The 26,499-nt window shown below is 42.8% G+C and overlaps 1 protein-coding gene across 2 annotated transcripts in view; it reads right to left on the bottom strand.

The window, feature by feature from the left end:
- DAPK1 (death associated protein kinase 1) overlaps positions 1-7,986 on the bottom strand; it is a 109,836-nt gene extending 101,850 nt beyond the window's left edge. For both annotated transcript variants that reach the window (XM_054177974.1, XM_054177976.1), the window contains exons 1-2: positions 7,897-7,986; positions 7,437-7,575 (exon numbers count right to left, since the gene is read on the bottom strand). In XM_054177974.1, coding sequence (XP_054033949.1) covers positions 7,437-7,498 — 62 coding nt within the window. In that variant the 5' untranslated portion in view covers positions 7,499-7,575; positions 7,897-7,986. The remainder of the gene's footprint in view (positions 1-7,436; positions 7,576-7,896) is intronic.
- Between the last annotated feature and the right edge of the window lie 18,513 nt (positions 7,987-26,499).

Below are 26,499 nucleotides of genomic sequence, written 5' to 3'. Positions count from 1 at the left end.
AGAGATCTTTCTGCCCAGTTCTACTAAATTTCACACTATTTACATTACTCCAGAATTTAGTGCATTATGAAGACATTCAACAAAACAGTTTAGGCTTGGAGAGCTTTAGGCTTTGTTCATGCTTCTCCCAGCTTCTGCCTAGCTCAGACATGAATTAGTGATGGTTTAGTACAATCTACTACACTACGTGGTAAGTCAAAGAACGTTTTTCAGGTTCCTGCAATGGGGTCAAACTACAGTGTGAGAAACAGTCTTATTTCAGCCAGGGCTCCTACACAAGCTGTTACTATCTAGAAAACAAAAACTACTGAACTACTGCTTTAACTGGCATCTTTTCTTTGGACTGTAACATTAGATCAAGAAGTTGCACTGTTTTGCTAACTGAATCAGTGTGGTGGTTTTAAGCTATGCAGCTCTTGTCTCTTCTCCCTTCTGGGGAGATACTAACTTGCTTCTGCTTGACCTTGGCTGCATTGTCAGCAACTTTCTCTGCTCCTTTCTCCCTTCTTTGTACACGGGGTGGGGGGCAGAAAAGGAGAAGTTAGTAGCTTCCCCTGGTCTTAGACCAGGGGGATCTTGTGCTTTTTGTTAATAATATCTGTAAATACTGTATATTTTGTACATATTCATTGCATTCCATTGTAGATTGTAGTTTTGCCTGTAAATACATCTTTCATTTGCTTCCACCTGAGCTAGTCTGGCAAAGTTAATGTTGGGGGTTAATTTCAACCCACCACAGTCATTTAAAAACAAGACACCTTGCCATTAAACTCTGCTGTGGCTCTCACAGAAAACACGCATTTTCCTCAAAAAACCCACTCCCCTTTTGATACCTGACCAACTGCAAGAACCATTTGTCAAGGTTACTCCAGAACAACTGCACCATCTGTCATTCTCCTAATTTCTAGTTTAGCTTCCTTGTTGGTTTATGTTCTTCTGCCTTTGTAGTGAAGTGAGGCTTTATCTCTGTTCCTCTTACATACTTAACTTGAATTAGATTTATGGAGGCAATCACGACTCCACGCAGGCTGAGATTTCACCATGCTATCAGCTCATCAGAGTGCACACTGCTGCCATAAATTAGGCATCAGGTGTTTTTTTTTTTTTTTTTGCCCTTGACAGCACTGCTGCATTAAAAAAACCCCAAAACCAAAACACCAAGAAACACAGCAGAGGAAAGTGATACTGCTCCTTTCAGTCACCAACAATGTGAATTGAACTTGGCACATAGCTCTCAGGAAAACTTGGCTTCGACCTCATTTTTCCTTAACTAAAGGGGCCAATTTCTGCTTGGTACACACAGCTAGAGCAGAGAATTAATGAGGATGAAAAAACGAAGCAGGAAAAAAACATCCCTGCGAACACAGAATGACAAAAAAAGCAAAGTGCAGAAAGATAGAATCAAAGTTTTTGCACATGCCTGAGATACTAATTCCAGGACTATTCGTGCATCACTGGGCCTGGCTACAAGAGAAACCAAAGATGAGCATTTTTGTCTGCTTCCTGATGAATTTTAAATTTACAAAGTTTTATGCATTTGAGCTGAAGGCACAGGAAAAAAAAAAATCAGCAAGCTCTAATTTTAATTACACTTCATTTAAAAAAGCTACAAAGCAGGCATTATTCTCCCCCAGAGTAAGGAATAAACTAAGCAGGACCAAGCAGTTATACCCAAAAAGCATCTGCACCTCTTATGCTTTTCATGCAGCAAACAGCTGATTTTATAAGGCTGTAATTGCCAGCAGCAGCACTGTGCAATCAGCAGCATGTTGTTATGTGTTTGCCAAATGGAGGCCTTTTGAGGCACGGCTGGTAGGTACTGCAGATCAGTGGTGGTGGTACTGCAGATCGGTTCCTGTAGGGCCAGGAACTGCAGATCAGTGTGGAATAGCCTACTTGTCCTCTGAGAGGTGACAAACCTGATACAACGTTTACACCGTTCAAACAGCACACAAAAGGTCCTTCATGGCAATTCTGAATTTCATAATTTTCAACTCAAAAAAAAATCCCCCCAAACCCACACATACAATTAGGTTTCTCGCTCAAACAGCAATTTTGTGGCCAGTGTTTTCAGGGTTCCTTCCCAGGTCTTTATTCCCAAATGACTCATATGGACCACAAAATTTAATTAGTTATCATGTTCTACTCAAATTTGCATATGCGTAGTTATGGAAGCAGTGAATTCCACATCTGTTGTATTTATCATTGCACCTGTACACAGGAAATGGTACTGCATCTTCAGTAGTTAACCATTTTACCTCTGTATGAAAAGGAATTTAGACACATGCCTCTTAATGTACCAGTGGAGATGAGGTTACAGCAAGAAAAACTTAAGAGAACAGAAATTACAAATTTTGACATATCATAGTTTTGTACCTTGTATGCAATACTTTTAGCCTTACCACAAACTCTTTTACGTTGCTCCTCTGCCCCTTAACTTTCTAATGCGATAATTCACAAGAAAAAAAATGTTACACTGTATTATTAAAGAGGGTCGGCTTGGGTTTTAAATGGGATTATTTTGAAAGGACTTATCACCTCAAAAGGACTTCACTTCCTGTGCATCTCACAACAAAACTTGACAATATTCTCACAATTTTAGTGCATTGGTTGGTTAGCATGATCAGTTTAGGTTGTGAAGCCTGAAAAGCACCATAAAGGCCAAATTCTAGTTGCCAACCAAGTATTTTTTCTGTTTAGTGCAATGTAGTTACATTGATGTAACTATTGTAACCTTGATGTGTTACAATAGATGACAGAGATCCTTACTAGTTCCAACCAGCAGCATTTCTGAAAGCTGACATGAAAACAAACAAATACATATGAATGTGCCTGTAAGGATTTATGTACTGCCTACAGACTTCCTGCTTACTACAGAAATCAGTTTCCAGATTAAAATTGTTAGGTATCTCTTCCTGTTTTTTTCAGTCAACAAGAATCTAAAAACTGGAACCCACAGCATGATGTAGAAGCCATTCTTCCATTAAAAAACTTTGTTTCAGGATGGCACATGGACATTTAAAGTAAAAAAGCCCAACCAAACAAAAAAAATCACAACAACTCAAACAAAAAAAACCCCCACAAACAAACCACCAACACTCCAAACACCACCAACACCCCTCCCCCCAAAAAAGGAGGAGCAAGCTACTTGTAAGGGTACATCCCTTCAATTCACACTAAACAGATGCAGCATCTATCTGTACTAGAACATTGTTTAGGGTATTTAAGTAAACCCATGTTTCTCACAGTACTGTAGAGCCTCCCAAGTTAAGGCCAGTCACAAGAAGGTGAAAAAATATGATTTGTGTGGTGGGTTGAAATTTCCCCCCCAACGTTAACTTTGCAGACAAACTCAGCTGGAAGCAAATGAAAGCTGTATTTACAAGCAAAACTACACTCTACAATAGAATGCAATGAGTATGTACAAAATATACAGTATTTACAATATTATATAGATATTTGCAATTAGGAAACAACATGAAATCCCCTCTGGTCAAAGACCAGGGAAACTGTTCCACTGCTCCCCCACCACCCCCCCACCCCCCCCCGCCCTGTCCCAAGAGAGAAAGGCAAGGTTTAGACTTAACTAAGAGAATGCAGCCAAGGTCAGCTGAAAAGCAGGTTAATCTCTCCTGAGTGAAGCAAGCAGAGATCAGAAAAGAGAGAGAACTGTTTTGGTGCAGTCAGCCTTATAGCAGGTATTTCTCCAATTAATTTGTTTAGAATAATCTTCAGCTTTCCTTTTTACACCCAATAGTGATTTATTTATATTTTTCTACTTTTCTGCTCAAAATCTGTAACTAAATTTTAAAGGCATAACCTAAAACCACCACAATTAGCTTGCTCTGGATTCAAGGTCTTTACCTGCATGCTCACTGTGGTGAGGTTTTTAATATTGATGAACCTGAATTCCTGTCTTTTGGGCAGACTGAAGTAAAAGCACTGCAGCGGGGTGTTTAAAATGCACAGTCACACCACCTGCAACTGCAGGCAGAATTAAAATGAGCAAAATAGCTTTAGTAAATGTGTTGTTCCTTCATGATAGTCTCTACCATCCCTTGAAATTTCACAGTTGGATGATTACTTGACATATCTTAGGTAGCCTGCATTTGAACAATGCAAGTGAATATTTGTGAAATTTGTGTGTGAAATACAACATATAAAATTATCAGAATCACAATATTCTTATACAGTCTGTATTAGAAACAACACTTGATCCACAGGTCTCACTAAGCTGTTTGGGCACAATATTTGAATAAACCAACCTCAAGAGCCATGAATGTATCAGAAGAAATCACATACCGGCAAGACAAATAACGGTGAACCTATTAGTATTCCAACCTCCAAATTTCTTCTTTCTTATACTCCCCAAGCATAAGTCAGAACAAACCAAAGAATTGGACAAAACTCACACATTCTGGTGAAAGCACATGTATTACTTTTTCTACAAAAGTATTGTGAAATACCAGAAAACCAGGAAGTGTGGGATTTTTTTTTTTGTCCACCCAGGCATACCATTACCCCTTCCCCTTGCTTCAAACAAACCTAGGTTTTATGTTATGCAGTATTTAAGCCTCCTTTATTAGTTTCAATCAAAAATTTAATTCACACAACCCATTTACTTTCTTCAAGACACTTTCCTCAAGATCACTTTCATATTCAAATTATTTCTTTTTAATTCTAGTTGCTGTCAGAAGTATTGTAACGCAATAAAGGCTGCTAAATAATTTACAAGGGAAGACAGTTAAGATTATTAAAATTTCAGAGTATTTCCATCTTTATTGAGCTTTCTCACAAAGCCAGTTGGCCTCGGAACTTCAAGATCTGCTCAAACACACCACTGTCAATAAAAAATAGTCTGTTCATTTATTTACCTTGTTTGCTGCATGACTGCTGCTAAGTAAGAGGAAATAAAAAAAAAATCTTCCCTAAGAAGAGGAAAAATAGCTTGATTTTGCAGAACAGAACCTTCCATAATTGATTAGCTCTAACATTAAACCACAATTTTGGTTCTCAAATGAACACAAGAAATTTTGAAGTCCGAAGTGTTTTTAATATTCACTGCTTTCTGAATTTTGAGCCTCAGGGTTGACATTTGCACCTATATTTATATGCAAACATAATGGAGAAAAATCCTACCTAAGGGGTAAAGGAGAATGGAAATCAGTTAGATTTACAAGAGGGTATTCAGGCGATCCTGGAAATTTAAGCTTTAAAAGAAGTTAGAAACACTAAACCAAACCATACGACAGTTATCCTGAGATTTGCTTACTCTTATGACAACAGTTTGCATCAGAATGATCCCATTTCTTAAAGTGATGCTGAAGCGCAACCTTTGGCTTTTTAAAATAACCACATTCCATTTTTAAAGCAAAATCCCTACCAGTCACAGTGTTTTGCTGTTCCCTGGTATTTTCTCACAACAGGAGATGAAACCAATGAGCTGCTTCTTAGTTTCATTTACTTTTTTCAAGCATAAACTACAGCAGAGTTTTAACATACTTTAACATTCTTAAAGTATTGCAGGTTTCTACATATGCCAAGCTTATATAGAATTAAGATGAATAAAAACCACCTCAGCACTGTAACACCTTGTCTGCAACTGATCACATAAACATACCATTTTAAAACTGAATTCTATTAGCATTATTCTGCCAAGTACCATTTGTGGTTGGTTTGGATTTTGCAGGGGTTCTTTTGTTTGTTTCTTTTTCTATATAATATTATTCAGTATTTGCACTTCACTGTACTGTAAAAATGAAACGTTTGGTCTTTACTACTGTGTTCTGGAGCTAACATGTGACTAACAAAGCATATTTGTTTGGAAAAACCCCTATATATTTAAACATGTCTTAAGAAACTGGCCTAAGGGTAATGGTCCTGTTTTACAAATAATAGTGACCAAACGTTGTGTTGCCACTTTCTCTTTAAAATAAACACAAGAGGTTACATAAACCTTAACACCTTCCACTAGCATACTGTCATTGCCTTCTCCCTGAAGAACCTTAATAAAACACAATATAGACCCAGATCTAGAAATTATTTTCCTCTGTAAATCACGTATCACTGCCTCTAAGCATATGCATAGCTTTATTTTTTAGAGCCCAGAAAGCCAAACCTGAATTTTAGAACACTTTATGTGTTCCTGCCAAAAAGAATAGAAATCACATCAAACATTTTATGTATCCAAACAAAAGATTTAGATAACAGAACCTAAACTTATGGTTTAATATAACATGTCATACTAACAAGATATTTGGTAAGTTACTATGACTCTGCTGCCCAACACAGCCTGTTGTTCTAGATGTTTGAGAAAGACAACTCAAAACACTATGTGAAAGTATACATCATCATGTACCTGTACAAAACACGACTACAAGGCTTGTACATAAAAGGGGTGAAGTTTAAATACAATTCAATAAAATGTCTGGTGATGTGGAGGATTTTGTTAGCTTGTTTGTTTGTTTGTTTTAATAAAAAAATGTTCTAAGTTCCTGACAAAGCCAGTACCTTGTCTGCAACATTAGCTATTACTGGGCCCTTCACTGGAAAGGTACACACAAAGACATAGGATCATCTGCCTTACATATAGTGCTCTGTGATACATGAACACTGATCCTAAGCTTTGAAACCACCAAGGTAACACTAGAAAAAGATTATACTAGACTGGTGTGTTAAAATACCATTGGATTCCCTTTTGAAGGAGGAGGAAAAATGATGCAAAGGAGTTCCACATAACACAATTCATTGTTAAAACAGTTCTAAAACACCGAAAGCACTAGAAACACGACTAACGACTTCAGCTTGGAGATCTCTACACAGCATTCAAGAACCAAGGTTGGAACAGACAGTGCTTCATCTGCAGCCCTCTGCTCACATCCCCTAATCTGACTTCCAGCTCAAATAGCGATGCCCAGAAAATCATCTTCACCCCAGTACAAATGATGAAATACAGTTAGACTTTCCCTAATTTCTTTAATCGTTTACTAAAACAAAACCAATATGCAATACATACGAAGGAGTTCTTCATTACTACACAATGCGAACTTCTGTCTTACAAACCCACCACATTTCCTGCTACCCGCCCGGCTGACAGCAGCAAGCCTTAAAATTTCACAGCTGCCCCTGTGCCCCGAAGGCAGCAGGTACGCCTGTAGGCACTGCACGACATCTTGATGGGCCCCAAGCCGAAAAGCCACCAATCGGGAACTGCTCCGGTACAAAATCCCATCGGGCCCGTACATATATTAAAAAAAAAAAACAACCAACAACAAAAAACAGCAAGCATACCAAGGCTTAAAATTCAACTCCCTTTCGCGCGTTCGGATGGCTCACAGCGGGTGAAGAGGTTCCAGCGGCAGGAGCTGTGCCGTTGCCCCGCCACGCTCAGCGGAAGCAGCTCCCGCAGTCCAGACCCGCCGCCGGCCCGCACCCACCTGCCGAGGTCCTCGCCTGTCTCGTAGTGCTCCTCGAGGTTCTCCTGCCTGAATACCGTCATGGTCGCCGCCTCGCCACCGCCGACTTCAGCCCCTACTCGGCGCCCTCATCACCAGCGCCCCGGAGCAGCTGCGCGCCCTGCGGAGAAGCGCGGAGGTTAGAACCCCTGCCCGCGGTCGGCCACCGTCCCTCGCGGCTCTAGGGCCACTCCACGCCCTCCCCACCGCCGAAGGCGAAGCACCCACGGGCTGGTGAATGCCTCCCCTACCCAAGCGACGGGAGAAGAAAGCGGCACCCTCTGCCTTTGCCCCCGCCCCTTCCCCGGCAGCTGCACCCCCGCCCACTCCCCGTGGCGGCTGCCGGCGCCCAGCCGCCCGACTCATTCTTCCGTGGCTCCGTTGCCCGATAAAGCGGGGCGAGCCGCTGGGCCTGCGGCAGGAGCCCCGGACATCCACGCACCTGACCTCTAGCGAAGCGGGAGATGCCCTCCGCGCTGGAGGGCAGGGGCTCGCGGGGCCGGTAACCTCGTTTGTGGCCGTGGCGCTGCCCACTCCTTCACTCACCCTCTCACCGCTGACCCGCTGCTGGTGCCGCCGCGGCGCCCCGGCCGCTACGCGACCTATGAGGCAGCGACAGCGCCGCGGCCGGTCCCGGCCGGCGCGCAGGCACCGCGCGACGCTGCCGCGCGCGGCTCCGCCGCCCGGCCAATGGGGAGCCGCCCACCGCCCTTCGCCGAGGCCTGCCCGCCTCCGCCCCGCCGCCGTCGGGCGCCGCCGCCAGGTGCGCCCCGCCCCGAGCCGGCGGCGGAGGGGAAGAAGGGTGTGGGGCGGAGAAAGCGGAGCCCGCATGTCCCCTCCCCAGTCTCCCACCCATGCTCTCTGCGTAGGCCTACGGGTGGCTCGTGGCGCAGCCATTGTGTGTATGCTCCTGTGTCCGCCTCTGTCTGCAGCCCGCGCCTTCCTCCCCCCACCCCCCGACTCCCTACCGCGCAGAGGCCGCGCCCCTGCTCCTGGCAGGCTTAAGCGCCTGGGAGCAGCTGAAGGGCTAGTGGCCTCCGCCTTCCTTTCGCCCACCGCTCGCACCTTGGTCTGTCAAAAAGCGGGCCCGCAGGAGAAAGCGGGACGGTGCTGCGGAGGGCACTGGCACGCCCGCCCGCCCGCAGGCCATTGCTATCCGTCGCGCCGCGCCGGCACCCGCCCTGTGTTCCTTATCCGCCGCCCCAGGAGCTCCCTGGGGCCCTCGGGCGGGCACAGGAGGCCTGCGGTAGCCCTGCGCACGTGCGCACCAGGGAGCACCGAGCGGTCACGGCGTGCACAAAGTGCGCGCAGCGCGGGGGCGTCGCTGCTCTTGGGCACTTCATAGAGTAAACATGTAAGTACTGTTTGCAGGTATCCTTCTGTCACCAGGCAACAACGACGATTTGGGGTTTTTTTTAAATAGAAAATAAATCAAGTTGTCTCTGTAGAGTGCCACTCCCATCTTGGCGTGTGCTGCCCCGATCCAGCTCTCCCAGTGCACCATGTTGTCTGGAGTGCATTGGTTCCAGGCCAGGTTGAAACTTCAACTACTGCATTCATTTGGCGTGTGCGTGGGATTATTTTGGTTACTTTTTTGACCCTCGTGCTCTGCCCGTGTTGTCCAGCCCAGGGTGAGTACATGATGTAAGGTAACTGGACAGCTTCTAACTTTGGTCTCAACTCTTTTGAGACCTGTCAGAAAGAGAACTCATCAAAGGTGGTAAAACGTTCAGTGTTACATGATTTTACTTTATTTAGCATTCAGGAGAGCCCAGCCTTCTTCAAGTACAGGGTGGCATGTACAGGAACATTTTCCAAGGGTGTCACAGCATGACCTGGGGCAAGCACCAGAAATTCTTCTGCCTTCACCAATGTCATCTGTAAATCAAGGGGAGGGCATTTGAATGGATTCCTGGATGTGAAGTTATGTAAAGGGCATAGAGCTGCAAAGAGGGCAGCATGGTGATACCTCTTCAGAGTTACACTCAGGACCGTGGACCTTTCACTATCGGATTTATACCCAGGCATGCAGGAGTGTGTGATGCTCTCTCGTCTTCAGCTCATCTTTTACACATTCCTCTAACAGTTTCTCAAAGTCATGACTCATGTGCTTAAGTTTCTCAGAATTTTAACACCTCTCAATGTTTTTTACACACAACAGGATACAGGTTCCAAACACCGTTTTTGTTTTAGTGAGTCTACCTCTGCTGAAATGTAGAAAAAGCACTGGAGCCGGCCCATGAGATCTGAAGCGCTCTAACTATGGTTGATCTTCAGATGCTTTTCACATCTTTGTTTCAGGATTTTTTTTTTATGATGGTCTTGATCTGATGGAATATTAACATTCATTATAACTTGCATGTATTTTGCATTGCCAGCGCTGCTGAAACACACAGTTCAGCATTACTTCTTGTGACCCAGCCCTGCTATAACTGAATCAATTGAGATTTCACTAATTCAAGTAAGAGCATGTGTATATTGGAATCAGTACACCCTAAATGAGGTGATGACTGAGATGTGTAGGATCAACAGAAGAAATTAATTTAATGTTTCTCTTTTCCCTTTCACTTAACCCTATCTGAAGGGGGAAATCTTGCTTTTATCCTGTGTCTGGGATTCCAGCATCCTGTTCAGGCACCTTAATGGACTTGAGGGTTGTGTTGGAATACTCCTGAGACAGCAGCAAGTCACCATGTCATATGCGTGAGGGGAAGTCATGTTCCACAAGTGAAAACAGTTGAGGGCACATGTCTCTGCTCTAGTATACACAAGTACAGAAGACAATATTTTCCATCTGAAACACCATTTGTGTTTCTTCTGAGAGATACTCAGGTGATTGGTTTTGATGAAGTCCATTTGAAAGGCCTTGCCTGTTCCTAGTGGCACTCATCTTGCAATCTGGGAACACTTAATCTAAGTTAAAACCCAGCTGTATTGCTGGTTGGGCATAATGGCCTTGAAGGTCTTTTCCAACCATAGTAATTCTGCACGACTTCCGTGAGAATTGGATTGCACATGTAGTAAATGGGGAAAATTATTTTAAATTGATGTCAAATGTGCATTCAGCAATTGTCACTGTGGTTTATGCTTACAGGTTTAATAGCACATTGGATGAGATCCAACCCTAATAGACTAAGCAGCAAAATCTCTATGATTTCATGGTTTCATGATTCCAAGCCAATGTGTGTTTTTTGCTTATTATAATGTAATAGAAATAGTAAAGTGAGATTAACTCCTTACTTATACTGTTGTAAATCTTACCAATGTTACTAAGATTATTTCAGTATGAAAGAGGATCAGGAGCAAGACAAATAACAACAAATGTGTTTTCAAAGAAGTGATTTGTACCTACCAGCTTACCGTGTCAAGTGCTTCATGTATATTTTTCTGTGTACAAAACCAAGTGTTCTGTTTCTCAATAAATACTACAAGGAATTCAGATTCATGGAAAGCATCTGTATGCCCAAGCAGTGTTAACTGAAAGGAAAGCTATTTCTGCAAGCTAAGCAATTCATACCACTCTTCAGTCACTTTGTTACTTGAACAACGCAGCCATCTCTACATAAAGTTAACAGACAAGGAGGAATATTAAGTGTATTGTTTCTCGACAAATCTCTTCAAGTTCACTGCGTGATTTCATTCTGTCATCCAGGTAATATGTCTCACCTAATGATGTAAGACAGCAATTATGGCATAGAATATAAATTACTTGGGCTATTATTTCTTCTGTGTATAGTTTTTAAGAGATCATTTATTTTTGACATGACCGTAAAATCAATTTCTTGGGTTACGTGTGATGTTTTCTCTGCTAAATCATAGGTTTCTCATACCTATTTTAATTTCTCACAAGGTGATCTATTTGCTATCACTGAGAGTTACTATTCCATATCTCTCAGGGATAGCAAGGATAACACCGGAATGGGAGGCTGCCTGTTAGTGTCACAGAGCCGCTTAGTTTTGGTAAACCTGAAGTATTTTTCCTGCAAAGGAGCTCCAGATGTGTCAATGGCTGTTGTGATTTGGGCTCACATCCCTCTGAAAGTATACTGAACCCATCAGTTGCATTCACAAAGGTCTGAAGCTTCTGACAAGGCAAGAATCTGCAGCTTTACAAAACAATATTTTTAGCACTGTAAGTAGACTCAACCACTTGTGGTGTGACTTAGATGCACAGGATCAGCAGAAGAAATTAATTAAAATGTTTCTCTTTTCCCTTTTACTTCACAAGTGGTGTGAAGTAAATTCTACAGTCTGAAAAAATCATTCCTTAGCATTTAAATTAAGGGAAAAAAAACCACACTTATTTCTTAAGGATGGCTAAAATTCATTTAACCGTTGTGTTTTGGAAGCCACACAGAAGTCAAGTTCGTAGAAAATTACTGGCATTGGTCTTCTGAGAGCACCATAGAAAGGTTATCACCTTTATATTCTTCAGGTATTCATATCAGTTCCTCATTTAAAAATCATGTGTTTCATTTTCCAAGAGTAACAGCCAATCTAGGATCTTCAAATTCATGTGTTTATTCATCAGGAGCCTGTATCATGTGCACCCCCCAACAAAGCCTCTGTTCGGCAAGGCAGTTAATTGAATGCCTGACTTGGACCAGCAAATAGATTATCTGAACAATGTAAGGGGTTTAATACATACGTTTTAGCATCTCCCTGAGTTAAAGCCCAAATGCAGAGTCATTCTGGTGTGCCATTCCTTCTGTGGCAGTGCCCTCATGGGGCAGCTCTTCACTGGAAATGTCAAGCTGTCAGTGGAAAAAGGAAGATACCTCTGTAGTGGACGGATCTTCCCCCAAATTAAGATTATGAAAGACTAACAAATGGTGTAAGAGTAACCACTAACGAGACTCGGAGCTAAGGGCAATTACAGCTCTTCAACTTAAATTTCCTATAACAATTCTCCCATGTAGATTTTGTCACTGTATTGTTCCTTATGTACTTCATAGAAAACAAATTGCAAATTAGTAAATTTTTGGCAGAAGTCTTTCTTTCTGAAAAGTGTTTAAGTCAAAACATTTTGACAAAAATTTTAAGTCAAAACATTTTGACAAAAATTTTGTTAATGCACAGTTTCAGTAAGGTGAATGTGTATTTTGTAACATTTACTTAGAATGTTACATAATGTAATATATAATATAATGTAATATAATGTAATGTAATATAATGTAATGTAATGTAATGTAATATAATATAATATAATATATTTTTATGTTGCATAGAAGATTCCATGAAAGAAAATATATACTCAAATGCAGCATGGGTAAGTCTTTTTTTTGCTTTTTAATTCTAGGCTCAAAGAGTTTGATTTCCTGTGAAACCAAACCCAATCAAATATGTAACATCGTATTTGGTAAATTTTCTTCAGTCAGGTTGAAGAATACCCCAAGCTTACACTTGAAAGAAGAAATTAAGACAGCACATGATGGAAGTCCTTGATAATTCTCACATTACTTAAAGGAAAACTACAGGGAAATCAAAGGCCATATTTGTACAGTATATTGTACTATAAATCTTTAACTGGACTGACATCTCAGTATTGTGATATGTGTTTAATAGTAATTTATAACACTATCATAAAACAATGGCCTTTGCATCAGTTTCTTGCACAATATGCACTATAATTCTTGCTGCTCAGCTTTGAAATATAAATGTTCAGCAGACCTTTCAGTAATACATACTGTGAAAGTATATTTACTTGGATCAGTGAGCTTCCAGAGGCAATGGATGACAGGATGACAGCACTTCCTGTCCTGACTTTATGTCTGTGTTTCTTCTTTTTCTAAGGGAGGTTGTACAATCCATGTCATGAATAAAAAAAAAAATAATTAAAAAAAAAATAATTGAAGTATATCCACCAAAAAAAAAAAAAAAGAAAAGTTTGTAAGGGTAATTCAATTTATATAACAACTTCCATTCAGTGTTCCCTAAATGCTTTAAAAATATCTTAATTACACTTTGTTACACTTCTGTAGCAGTGAGGGATGTTAAGCCAATTACCTTTATACATGCTGAGCAGGCACTAACTGCACTTCTCATGGATGGGAACCAGCTTTAAAGAAAGCCATGTGGAGTACAGAGGAAGCTGGTGGGATAGTCCAGTGGCAGTATCTTTTGGTGCTGTAGTCATCCAGTCCTCTCTTACTACTTTCTTGCTGATGTCAGCTGTTAGAAGGAGAACTGTTGGCCTTGGCGCACTGCCTGGCAAAGCCAACTGTGGGTTCAAATTCCTTTGGCATAATATGGTAATACGGTGGTCATAGCCTTATCCTTAGAAATAAGTGCTGAATAGCATTTAATGTAATCATTTTACAGATAAGGCATTGGAAATGCAGGCTGGATATATGATTTAATCTCAAACTGTGGATATATATTTAAATGCTGGAAGCAATGTTTCTTTTTTACTTTTTAGTTAAACATGACTAAACCAACTAAACATGAGAATATCTGTAGGATCAGATTGACATGCACAATATTGCACTTGAAGTGAGTGATGATGACTGAAAAAAGATGCTATCCTAACACTTAACTCCTTATTCTAGTTAGTCCCTAAGACTGCCTCTGTCAGTTACTGTGAGCCAAGACACCATACATGATGGTGTTTACTTTGAGGGTGAACTGTGAAAATCTGAAAATAAATTCATTAATGCTTCTAACTGCTACCCCAGATTTTTCCTGTCTCAGTAGGTCTGGCATGACAGATACACTGCTGTGAAGTCCACATTAAAGAACCTTATTACTGTAGCCAGCATTATTGTGTTGTCTCTTCCGAAAGAGCATTTACCAAGGGAATCACAGAATCTATATACTGTGCTGATCCAAAGTTCTGTCTTCCCACTGGTGCTTGCATGTGCCTATGGCAATTTTTGTAGGGGAACAGTTCGTAACACAAGATGTGCTAAGACAGCACAGACACAGCAGGTGATATTTAAAGGTAAAGGTGTCAGAGATCAGTGCATGATACAGGTTCCTCAAAATACTGCGTAACCAAGGGCAGCAGTATGAAAATCATGGGGTGGAATGAATTTATCATCTGCCTAGCACACTGACTAGCTGCAAAGGAGTGTTAAGCACTCTCCAGCTGTTGGTAAAATGCCTACGTGCAAAATCATTAGCATAGGAAAAATGCTTGTTTTGTAGTGTTCATTCAGTATATTTGGGCCTTTCCAAAAGCATAACATCCCTAAACATGAATCTATAGCAAATATGTCTGCATAGAGTAGTCATCTAGATGCTTGAGAAATAAAGTAATCATGATTGGCATCTTACAAGCCCATGCATTCCATCTGCCTATCTTACCTACACACACAGTAGGCAATGAAACATTTGTGCCCTCATTTGAAGTTTGTGCTCTCTTTCCTTTGCATGTGATTGCTTTGTGCTGATTCTGCCTATGACGTGATCCTGTGGAATGATTTTGTGTGCATGCTGTGCGGAAGGCTAGGTAGGATCACAAGTATCTTTTGTAAACTGGTAGATTCACCAAACCAAAGGTGGAACAAAGTACGAGACTTTTGTTGTGTAACTCGATCTTGACTGTCTAAGAGATAACTCTGTACTGCTCAAGTACTGTAATCTGCTCACTTGAGGTTCTCTGGTAGAGAAAAAAACCTGTCCTGATGAAATGCCAGTTTCTGAGGTTGATCTCTAACTTCACATGGCATAAGGAGCAATGGATGTGATGCCTGGCCATTGCCTGCTGAATTTTCATTGCCTGACTCTTCCCCATTCCCTTTATTTCCCCTAGTATCATTGTTCCCTTAAGGTGAAGCACCTTAACTATGTTCCACCTTGCTGTGCAAGGCTATGATAGACTGCTGAGGATCAGAGAGTCATGATTAGCACCTCTTTGCTGGGTGAAAGCTAAGTGTAAAGATGGGGGAGTGTGGTGGTTGGAAAGGAAAGGCTCTGCTTTCCCTCCCCCACTGAGAAAGAGACCACGGCTAAACCCAGTCGGAGAAATGAGAGTATATTGTACAAGGAAACAGATTCTATGTAACACAACAAATACAGGTATTTTACAATATATACAGGAATATACAGCAAATGAACTCAACCAGAAACCAGACCCCCCACAGAGGGGGCTTCCCCCTGTGCCCCCTTCAACCCCCTACCTCCCTTCTCCCCCAAAAGAGGTAGAAGAAGAGACGAGGACAGTTAACAGGGCAGGAAAGGAATAAAGGCCTTGCACAGGAGTTAGTATCTTATCTTAGTTGGCCAGAATCCCAGAAGCAGATCCAGCCGAAAGGGACAGCGAAGGAAGGAAGACTGAGAGAAAGTTCCCAACTCCCCCGGGTCCAATCTGACCTCCCACAATCCTTGGCCAATGAAATTCGTTTAGAATACCAAAATATTTTACAAACATTTAGCCAGTGTGCCCCTTTCTTAAAGGCACAGCGTCAAACGGCCACAATCCACCCCTTCTAAACAATTTCATTGGTCGTTCGCACTGTCCATCCAATCGGAAACAATATTTACAGTTCGTGAGTAAAGTTCATAGTCCGTTCCGGCTATACTCAGATGTCGATGATTCAGAAGTCCAAAAAGTCAGGAAATAAGAAAATGGAAACCAGCTTGTCTCTCCGCAGACGAAGTGAAGAAAAGGCAAACAGGAACACAGGGACTCTCAGTTGACTCAGGGCTCTCAGGGTTCGTGCACTGTAGATTCCTCAGGGATTCTTCCTTTGGGCGCGTTGTAGCTGTACGACAGTCTGAAATTAAGTTCTTTCAGCTAAAGTTAAATTTCTTTGTGGAATACACTGAATTTGACCATTCTCCTGCATTACCCAATAAGTGTGACCTGGACCTTCTGCTGAAACCACCCCTCGGACAGGTTTAGCCTCTCCTGAGGGCGAAAATACCCAAACAGTTTTACCTAACAGATTCTTTTCTCTAACAACAGGAACTCTATCACCTTCTACTTTCTGTAGCAGATCAGAATGTGCAGGTCCAGCTCGGTTCACTGAACCTCTACTGTTCACCAGCCAGGTTGCTTGTGCTAAATGTTTCTCCCAGTTTTTCAAAGATCCACCTCCCATGGCTTTGAGAGTGGTCTTCAACAAACCGTTGTAGCGTTCAATCTTCCCTGCAGCTGGTGCATAGTAAGGAATATGGAAAATCCACTCAATACCGTGCTCTTTTGCCCAGCTCTTTACAAGGTTGTTCTTGAAATGAGTTCCGTTGTCTGACTCAATCCTCTCTGGAGTTCCGTGTCTCCACAGGATCTGTCTCTCCAGACCCAGAATGGTGTTGCGTGCAGTTGCATGTGGAACTGCATAAGTTTCCAGCCATCCAGTGTTTGCCTCTACCATAGTAAGCACGTATTGCTTACCAGAACGAGAACGTGGTAGAGTGATGTAGTCAATCTGCCAAGCTTCACCATACCTGTACTTGGACCATCTGTCACCATACCACAGGGGCTTAATTCGCTTTGCCTGCTTGATAGCAGCACAAATGTCACAGTCATGGATGACTTGTGTGATAGCATCCATGGAAATGTCTATGGATCTGTCACGAGCCCATTGGTATGTTGCATCTCTGCCTTGATGTCCTGACGAATCGTGAGCCCACCGAGCTAAGAATATCTCACCTCGGTGTTTCCAGTCGAGATCAAGTTCAGAGTCCTTGTCTACTTGAGAAACTCTTGCAGCTAGATCTGCCTGATGGTTGTGCTGCTGTTCCTCAGTAGCTTTGCTCTTGGGAATGTGAGCATCAATGTGTCTCACTTTCACTGGAATTCTCTCGATTCGATCAGCAATGTCTTGCCACAGTTCAGCTGCCCAGATGGGTTTTCCTTTCCTCTGCCAGCCATTCTTTTTCCAGTTCTTTAGCCAACCCCATAGAGCATTGGCTACCATCCATGAGTCGGTGTAGAGATAAAGCTTTGGCCATCTCTCACGTTCAGCTACGTTGAGAGCTAGCTGGACAGCTTTTACCTCTGCAAACTGACTGGATTCTCCTTCTCCATCCTTCGCCTCTGCAACTCGGCGTGTTGGACTCCACACTGCAGACTTCCACCTTCGCTTGTTCCCGACGAGACGACAGGAACCGTCTGTGAACAAAGCATACTTCTTCTCATCATCAGAAAGGTCATTGTAAGGAGGAGCTTCCTCAGCACGAGTTACTCTCTCCTCTGGAGGTTTAGCACAGTTGGTACCTTCAGGCCAACTTGAGATCACCTCCACCAGACCAGGTCTTTCAAGATTTCCCATTCGAGCTCTCTGCGTTATCAGGGCCATCCACTTAGACCAGGTGGAATCTGTGGCATGATGTGGTGTGGAACCTTTGCCTTTGAACATCCAATTCAAAACTGGCAATCTGGGAGCTAAGAGAAGTTGTGACTCAGTTCCAATTACTTCAGAAGCTGCTTTCACTCCTTCATAGGCAGCTAGAATCTCTTTCTCTGTTGGAGTGTAATTAGCCTCTGAACCTCTGTAACCTCGACTCCAGAAACCAAGAGGTCGTCCACGTGTCTCACCTGGAGCTTTTTGCCACAAGCACCAGGTTGGACCATTGTCACCTGCAGCCGTGTACAAAATGTTCTTAATGTCTGGACCATCTCGGACAGGTCCCAGACCCACTGCTTGTACCACTTCTTGCTTTATCTGGTCAAAGGCTGCTTGTTGTTCAGGTCCCCAGTGGAAACTGTTCCTCTTTCGAGTCACATCATACAGAGGTTTCACAATCTGACTGTATCCAGGAATGTGTAGTCTCCAAAATCCCACTATCCCCAAGAAACGTAGAGTTTCTTGCTTGTTGGTGGGATTTGCCATGGCAGAGACTCTGTTTACCACATCCACTGGAATGTGTCTGCGTCCATCCTGCCACTGCACTCCCAGAAACTGGATCTCTGTGGTAGGACCTTTCACTTTGTCTCTCTTGATGGCAAAACCTGCATTCAGGAGAATGTCCATGATTTTGTTACCTTTCTCAAAGACTTCCTCAGCAGTTTTACCCCAGACAATGATATCATCGATGAACTGGATGTGTTCTGGAGCACCACCTTCCTCCAGAGCATCATGGATTACTGCATGACAGATGCTGGAGCTGTGGATCCAGCCCATTGGCAGTCTGTTGAAAGTGTACTGGATTCCTCTCCAGGTGAAAGCAAACTGAGGCCTGCATTCCTCTGCTATGGGAATAGAGAAGAATGCATTAGCAATGTCTATGGTAGCATACCATTTGGCCTCTTTGGATTCTAGCTCATACTGGAGTTCCATCATGTCTGGTACTGCTGCACTCATAGGCGGAGTTACTTCATTCAGGGCTCGGTAGTCCACTGTCAGACGCCAGTCTCCATTCGGCTTTCGCACAGGCCACACTGGACTGTTGAAAGGTGAATGAGTTTTGCTGATGACTTTCTGACTCTCCAACTGACGAATCAGATTCTGAATGGGCAACAAAGAGTCACGGTTGGTTCTGTATTGTCTGTGATGCACAGTCCGAGAAGCAACCGGCAATTTAATGTCCTGAATCTTGTGTTGTCCCACAACTGCAGATTCATCAGAGAGTTCAGGTCTAGCAGACAGCTTCAGCTTTTGTCCATCAATTTCTACAGAAGCTACTCCAAAAGCCCATTTGTAACCCTTAGGGTCCTTGAAACGCCCTTCTCTCAGAAAATCAATTCCCAAAATACAAGGTGCATCAGGTCCGGTCACAACTGTATGCTTCTTCCACTGCTTACCAGTTAGACTTATATTAACCTCCACCTTACTTAACTCTTGAGATCCACCAGTGACTCCCAGAATAGTTATGGACTCCGATCCCTGATAATTTGATGGCAATATGGTGCACTGAGCTCCTGTGTCAACCAAGGCCCTGTACTTCTGAAAGTGTGAAGTGCCAGGCCACTGGATGTACACATCCCAATAGATTCTGTTATCTCCATTATCCCTCTCCTCCCCCTGGCGGGAGGCAGGGCACCCCTAATTGTGGGGAACATTTCCACAGGTGCAACGAGCACACTGTGCAGTGTTAGAACTGGAGCCACTGTTGGAGCTACTAGAGTTGTTGTCCTGGGGAACTGTGGAAGTAACAGCTACCCTCCTGGTATTGCTACCCTGGGTTCTGCCACTTTGCAGTTCCCTCAGTCTCCTGAAAAGATTAGAAGTTGGTTGGCCATCCCACCTGTTCATGTTCTCACCAAACTGATCACGCAGAGTTATCCAAATAGTCCTACGTGATTGCCTTGGTGGTCTGTTTTGGTTTGGCCTGTTTTGGAATGACCTCCTTGGAGGATGTCTATTCCTCACAGCTGAAACCTGCACCCACCTGGAGGAAGAATTGGAATCATCTCTTTGTGCCAATTGGCATATGGAATCTTTGATTTCATCCTTCAGCTCTCTCATGCAATCCTTTATCTCACTAGACAGAGCTTTAATGGCTGAAACCAAAGAAACACGTGTCATGCTATCATCCAATTGTCTTAGTTGATCAGTGAATTGGCCAACCGTAGGAGGAGCTCCACCATAATTTCTTGCCACAATTCTACTTGCCAGAATGTTTGCATAATTGGAAGGAGCAAGCTTGATGAGCTTTTTAGCAAGACCAGCTGCCACAGGAATGTCATCAGGATTCAGAGTATCATGGTCACCATAGAGTATCTCTCTAATGGCAAACTCCCTCAGACGCTTAATTCCCTCATCTATGGTAGTCCAGGGCTTAGGATTCCATGGAAGGTCATCTCGGGAAGGGTATCTCAGGGAAACTGCCATTAAAAGGCGTATCCACAGATTAACCTTACCGAGAATCCTGGCTAGATGTCTATCTATTCCATTATCCTTTGAGAGAGTTCCTAGCTGAGCTGCTGACTTGTCTCCAACTATTAGAGCTGGAGCACCTGTATCATAACACCTAGCAAGCCAAGATAGGATGGGTTCCTTATCTGCTCTGAGGTAATCTTTGCGGACATTGCGAATCTCCTCCCTCGGTGACGAGCATTCGGTGATGTCATCTTGCTCTCCATCTATCACATCTTCCTGAACCTTTTGTCCCCATAATCCTGCTGTCACTCTCCTAAGGACCTCTTTAAGCTGAAAAGCGCCACTGCCAGCTGCTGTCTTAGCTGCATCTCCATCCTGTGATGATCTCAATAACTCAGCTATATCTCTAAGACAAATCTTCTCCTCATCTTCAGCAGGCACTTTCCTAGCAGAGGTTCCCTCACCAGGATCATCCTGTCTAGCAGAGGTTCCCTCACCGGGATCAGTCTCCTGCTCTTCTCCTCCATTAGCTCCACTAGCTCCTGGATCAGCTTTGGCCTTTCCACCTCTGGTCTTTAAGACTGCTACTTGTTTAACTGGAGCTGTGTTTGAATTTACAGCCATCCTGATAGAAGCTGACAGGTCCTGATCTAAATCAGCCGCCGTGGGGGCCCCTTCCGGTCCTGTCATGGCGGACGGAAATGACCTTGCCTCACTACCGGTCGCCATCTTGGGAATGGGAGCCGCCCCTGGCTGCTTGCCAAAGTCATAGAGTGGAGCATTTAAGGCAGCTTTGCCAATAGGTTTTGCTATTTTTCTAACTGACGCAGCCCCTTCCTCGTCACTCGAGGACTCTGGGGCAGATTTAGAGGAACGCCTACGCTTCCTAGATTTTTGCTTAATCACAAAGCATGGTCGAGAAACCTTTTTCTCTATATATAGAGCCCACAGCAGACACACAATAATTATCAGCAACAGCAGGATTACACCTGTCAAATAAATCACCTTAAGATCCCAGCCAGCACTTAAAGTTACTCTTTGACCTCCTGAAGTGTTAAACTCCCTTATCTCGATTGGCAAAGTGGAAGACGTTCTATTGCCGTAATTAGTGAGCCGAAAAAAACCCAAACAGTGTTTATACAACAGCTGGATCCTATGCATAAACCACAAATAGATTTTACGCACTAAATATTTACCTATCTGGTCTAACATCAACCCGATGCAGTACCGGTAGACCAACATGCCACAAACCGAGAAGAATAAACGTTCTAAAACCCAGAGCACCTTCATTTCGTTTCTCCGGCTGAGACAAGCAATAAATCAACTTAATTACTTAATTGCCTGGCCCCACGTTGGGCGCCAATAAAAAAGAAGTGTGGTGGTTGGAAAGGAAAGGCTCTGCTTTCCCTCCCCCACTGAGAAAGAGACCACGGCTAAACCCAGTCGGAGAAATGAGAGTATATTGTACAAGGAAACAGATTCTATGTAACACAACAAATACAGGTATTTTACAATATATACAGGAATATACAGCAAATGAACTCAACCAGAAACCAGACCCCCCACAGAGGGGGCTTCCCCCTGTGCCCCCTTCAACCCCCTACCTCCCTTCTCCCCCAAAAGAGGTAGAAGAAGAGACGAGGACAGTTAACAGGGCAGGAAAGGAATAAAGGCCTTGCACAGGAGTTAGTATCTTATCTTAGTTGGCCAGAATCCCAGAAGCAGATCCAGCCGAAAGGGACAGCGAAGGAAGGAAGACTGAGAGAAAGTTCCCAACTCCCCCGGGTCCAATCTGACCTCCCACAATCCTTGGCCAATGAAATTCGTTTAGAATACCAAAATATTTTACAAACATTTAGCCAGTGTGCCCCTTTCTTAAAGGCACAGCGTCAAACGGCCACAGGGAGAAAGGGCTCTGGGCAAAAAGTAATTTCCAAAGCAAAGGAAGAATGCAACTGTGTTTGTGGAGCGCCATGAGCGAGTACCTCCCTTGTCAAATGATGCAGAGTCTGTTAAAAGTGGGGTAGAATCCATTTCCCCCAGCTGAATTAATCCCTCCTAGCATGCCTTTAATTAATATGTTAGTATTGTGCCATAGATAAAGCTGAAAAAATTACTTAATGAGTTCAGCTAGTAGAATGGATAGATCATTTGTCCTGCTGGGTGATTATGTTATTTCTGTGCAATTTTCAAAGGAAAAGTGGAAAATATACCTATGTACTTAACTGCCCTGGTAGGATTTTAACATCCTGAGTGAAGAACCTTCCTTCTCCAAATGCTCTAGAGGTTTGTCAGCTACAAATAGAACAGGTGTGACAAGTGGCATTACTGCTGTCATTGCCAGAACCAATATATTTCTCATTAGTGATTATCACGATTGCTGATTAGGATGGAAAATTCATGCAGAAATCTGTACCCAACATTTGGAAAGCAGATGTGGAGTTACTTGATATAGCACTGTAAACTCTGAATCTGGTGTAGTAAACCACTTCTCACGTAGGTACAGGATGAAGAGTAACTCTGCTGGATGAGCATCCAAGCATGCAGCACCCTGCAGAGTGAAGGCTGCTTAAACACTTGCTTTAAGAAAGCGACTACTTTTCAAAACCAGAGTCTTCTGACTTCAAGACATAGGAAGTAGCATGGATTTCTCCACCAGTAAAATACAGAATGCTATTTTAGTATTCTCAGCATAAAAGCATCATCATGATTTATTTGTAATCATGTTACAAACCAGATATGTTGTTTACATGTGTATTGCTTACGTAGACACAATTGTACCCATAAAGAATTGATAAATGGAAAGTAAGCATTCAAAACATCGTGTCCCTGAATGAGTAATGATGTGTCTTGCACCTGAAACCATATTTAGCAGCTAATTTAGCTGACAAGCAAGGAGAAGGAGTTCTGTCATGCAGCCTTCTTTTTCTTTTGATTTTAAGCTATCATGTTGCAAGGACTTACTGCACAATACAAAGCCTTTCCCCCCGCTTTTTTCAGTACATTCTCTTTCACCAAGTAGCAACTTTTATTAGAAAAAAAGAAATTTTATTCTTAAAAAAAACCACCCAATATTTAGAAAACAAAAGTATTTTACAAGCTGGGTAATAAGATAGAAAACATACAGTCAGGATACGTGAATGAACAACAAAGACATACAAAGAAATTCAGATTTAATTCCTAGAAATTGCTGCTAAAACCACACTGAATATTGCTCAAGGGAACAGGCAGCTCCAAATCCAGGGAAGTGAGGTGGATGGGTTGGTGGCTTGGCTGTACGACCAGGACCTCTGTCTCTGGGGTGAGAGCAGTGCTGATCAAAAAAGACTGGGGACTGAAGAAGGAGGAAGTTCACATCTCTTCAATGCTCTTGGTAAATCTGTAGCTGCATTGCTTTTTGTAAGTACCGATAACATGAAGAAACACTAGAGAACACTAGCCAAAATAAAGTGGGAAATAGTAATATTAAATGTCAGAAAGTTATTCAGGGCTAGCTCTTCAGCTGGTGTAAATTAATAAAGGAAATTGTCCTGATCTTCTAAAGCAATGAAATGAGAATAACTTAAACAAGGTCAATATTTAGCATGAATTAACTGTTCAGTGTAATGATTTGCTTTGATTTGGGGGATTTAGTCATAAAAAAAGTACGTGTGAATCCAGTGTTGGAGAAATACAGCTAAATGGAGGGTGAGATACTCAGTGCTTGCTCCCACCCCTCCCAGCAGATCCCAGGGATGATTTGTGGAGCTGACACCTATAGTTAGCATTTATGAAGAAGAGGTATAAGACCGAAGGTGGATGGGCACTCATGGGTATGGTTGAAGAGGACTGGACTGGGGGCATTTCAGACATTTCATGCTTCCTCAGTGTGCTGAGAAGTCACTTGTTTTCTCTGCACTTGTCAACACAAAAACTATTATGTCCCCCCACCCCAAAACATGCAGATTAATAGAGGCTGGGGGTGAGGAAGGTTTGCTGATTATTGATGGTAATGATGGAGAGTGGGTGGTGATTGCACATTGCAGAAACCTAGAAGAAAGGCAGAATGATATAATTTCACCCTGGGAATCTATTGCTATGGCAACAAAGACCAGATTATTTAAAAAAAAAAAATACAGTTCAATACAGAAGTGTTACAAAAGCGGACACAAGATTTTTGACAAACCTTTTCTCCTCTTCGCTTATTGTTTGTTTATTTGTATTGTCACTGAGATATTTGTAAGCCTGTGTTTGCAGCCCACAGTCTTTTCCCCTGAATGAAACAAAGTATTGTTGTGTTAGCTTTATTGGCTTCCTGTAAATTCCCATCAAGAGTACTTGTGGTGTTGATGTTCAGTCTACAGGCCACTTAAGAGTTTACATTCCATTTATAACTATTAAGCTATTCTTCCAGTTTAGCAAGATGTAACTGAGGTCAGGATTAGGCCCACACCATTTTCTGTTTCATATAGATAAAGAATTAATGAAAATAATTACTTTTACTTAAAGCCACTGAAGTAGGTTTGGATAGCTGACACTATGCCAGCAGCATTTTGCTTCAGGAACTGCTGTGGCTTGGTCTGGCGAATAGGTGCTTAGGGAGGGAACCTTCTGCGTTTTCTGCATAAGAAAGATTTGAGCTCTGCTGCGACATTAAACAAGGAGCAGTGCTATTGACCCTTCTGCAGGAAGAAGTAAGGCCTCTTTTTGGAAGGCCAAACAGAAATCCAGAAGCCAGATGAATGCTGCCTGGCTCCATGCCATTGTTGCCTGCCAAACTCTTGGGATCACCAGTCTGAGTCTGCTGGAGACAAGCTGTTTGTACAGGGAGTAGGAACCAGTCCTGAGCTTCTTCCCTCTTCAGTGTTTAAATAAGAATTACGAGCTACTAGCTAGATGAGCCAACAATCAGCATGTAGTCAAGACTTCTGTGCTTCCCCTCAAGACATCTTTATTTTGTTCTTCTAGGCTTCATCCCCCCATTTTCCTAATGCTGCACTATGATAATCACATTTGCAGTTTCTCTGCTCAGACATGTTACTTTCAATTACACACTTATGTTTACACTGTTTTAGCTCTATGCCAGACATAATCATGTATATTGATCATGTGTTTTAAAGTATCTGCAGGCTTTTCTTGAGACATTAAAATGAATCTTTTCATGTCTTGCTTCTGACAAAGAACTTGCCAAAAAGAGCTTTGGTGAGATACCTTGAGCTTCATGCACAGAAACCTCTGCTAACATCAGTAATATCAATAGTCAAACTACAAATTTAGTGAAGAAAAGCTGAATGCCTACAGCAAGAAGCATTGAATCAAACAAAGCAATTTGTATCTGTATGAATAGTGTGCACAAAACACAAACAAAACTTAAAACCAAAACAAGAAACAGAAGAAGCAAAAGAGAACAAGGGACTCTTTTTGCCAAAAGACAAGATTAAACACAAGAGGTGGGACTCTTAAGTGCTTTTCCCTTCAACATACAGAAAGGATGAGAAAAGGATGCCATTCTGTTTAAAAGTCAGGCTGGTCAGGTACTGAAATACTGATATCCCATACTTTTACTATATTTTACATACATGTACATGAAATTAGATCACCAGGCATTGCTCACTATTGGGTCATTTTGGGAAGGTGGCTGGGGACCTTGTAACCTGTGTTTAGTGCTGACCATACTCAGGCAGCTCTGCGGCACCCATTTGCTGCAAACAAACCTTAGCATGTGTTGGGTGTCGTGAAGGTGAGATGTGTCCTGAAGGGACAAAAGTCCCAAAAATGCCCTGAACCAGATGATGGAGCAGGAGCCAGGAGGTCTGGTTTTTCAGGAGATTGCCCACCTTACCCAGGCTTCTCTGAACATGCCCTGGTGTCCAAGTGGACCAGGTGTGTGTGCCATTGGCCATGTTTGGAGAAAACTGATTCTATAGGTTAAAGTGTCAGGTTTTTATCTCTTAATCATTGTCCTCACTGCCCATCATTGTCTCGGGAAATCTATGAATACTAGCCCAAAGAGCGAGTGCCTTGCCTTGTCCAAGATCTGGGAGGAGCCACAAGCCTTAACCCTGCAAGCCCAAGAAGCCAAGCCTTGCTTACCTTGCAATTTGGAATCCAAGCTGTGCTTCAGTTTACCCAGAAAGACTGCAAGGCCCCTCACTGTAACGCGTTGTGAAGCCCAGGAGCAGACAGACATGTTATGCCAGACCGAGAGATGAACCCTGGAGAAGCCAAGACCCCAGGACAGTTTCATTTCATTGGAAGAAACAAGAAGAACCACTGTGAAGATTGCAGCTGGAAGAACCTCTCCAAAGAGGCAAAGCTACAAAGCCGACGAGCCCTGCAAGCCTTGGCAGCAGCCGCTT

Source organism: Dryobates pubescens, chromosome Z, assembly GCF_014839835.1.
Source record: "Dryobates pubescens isolate bDryPub1 chromosome Z, bDryPub1.pri, whole genome shotgun sequence".
NCBI classification, from domain to species: Eukaryota; Metazoa; Chordata; class Aves; order Piciformes; family Picidae; genus Dryobates; species Dryobates pubescens.
The sequence above is the reverse complement of the archived record's forward strand: the minus strand, read 5'-3'. Positions and strand labels throughout refer to the sequence as shown.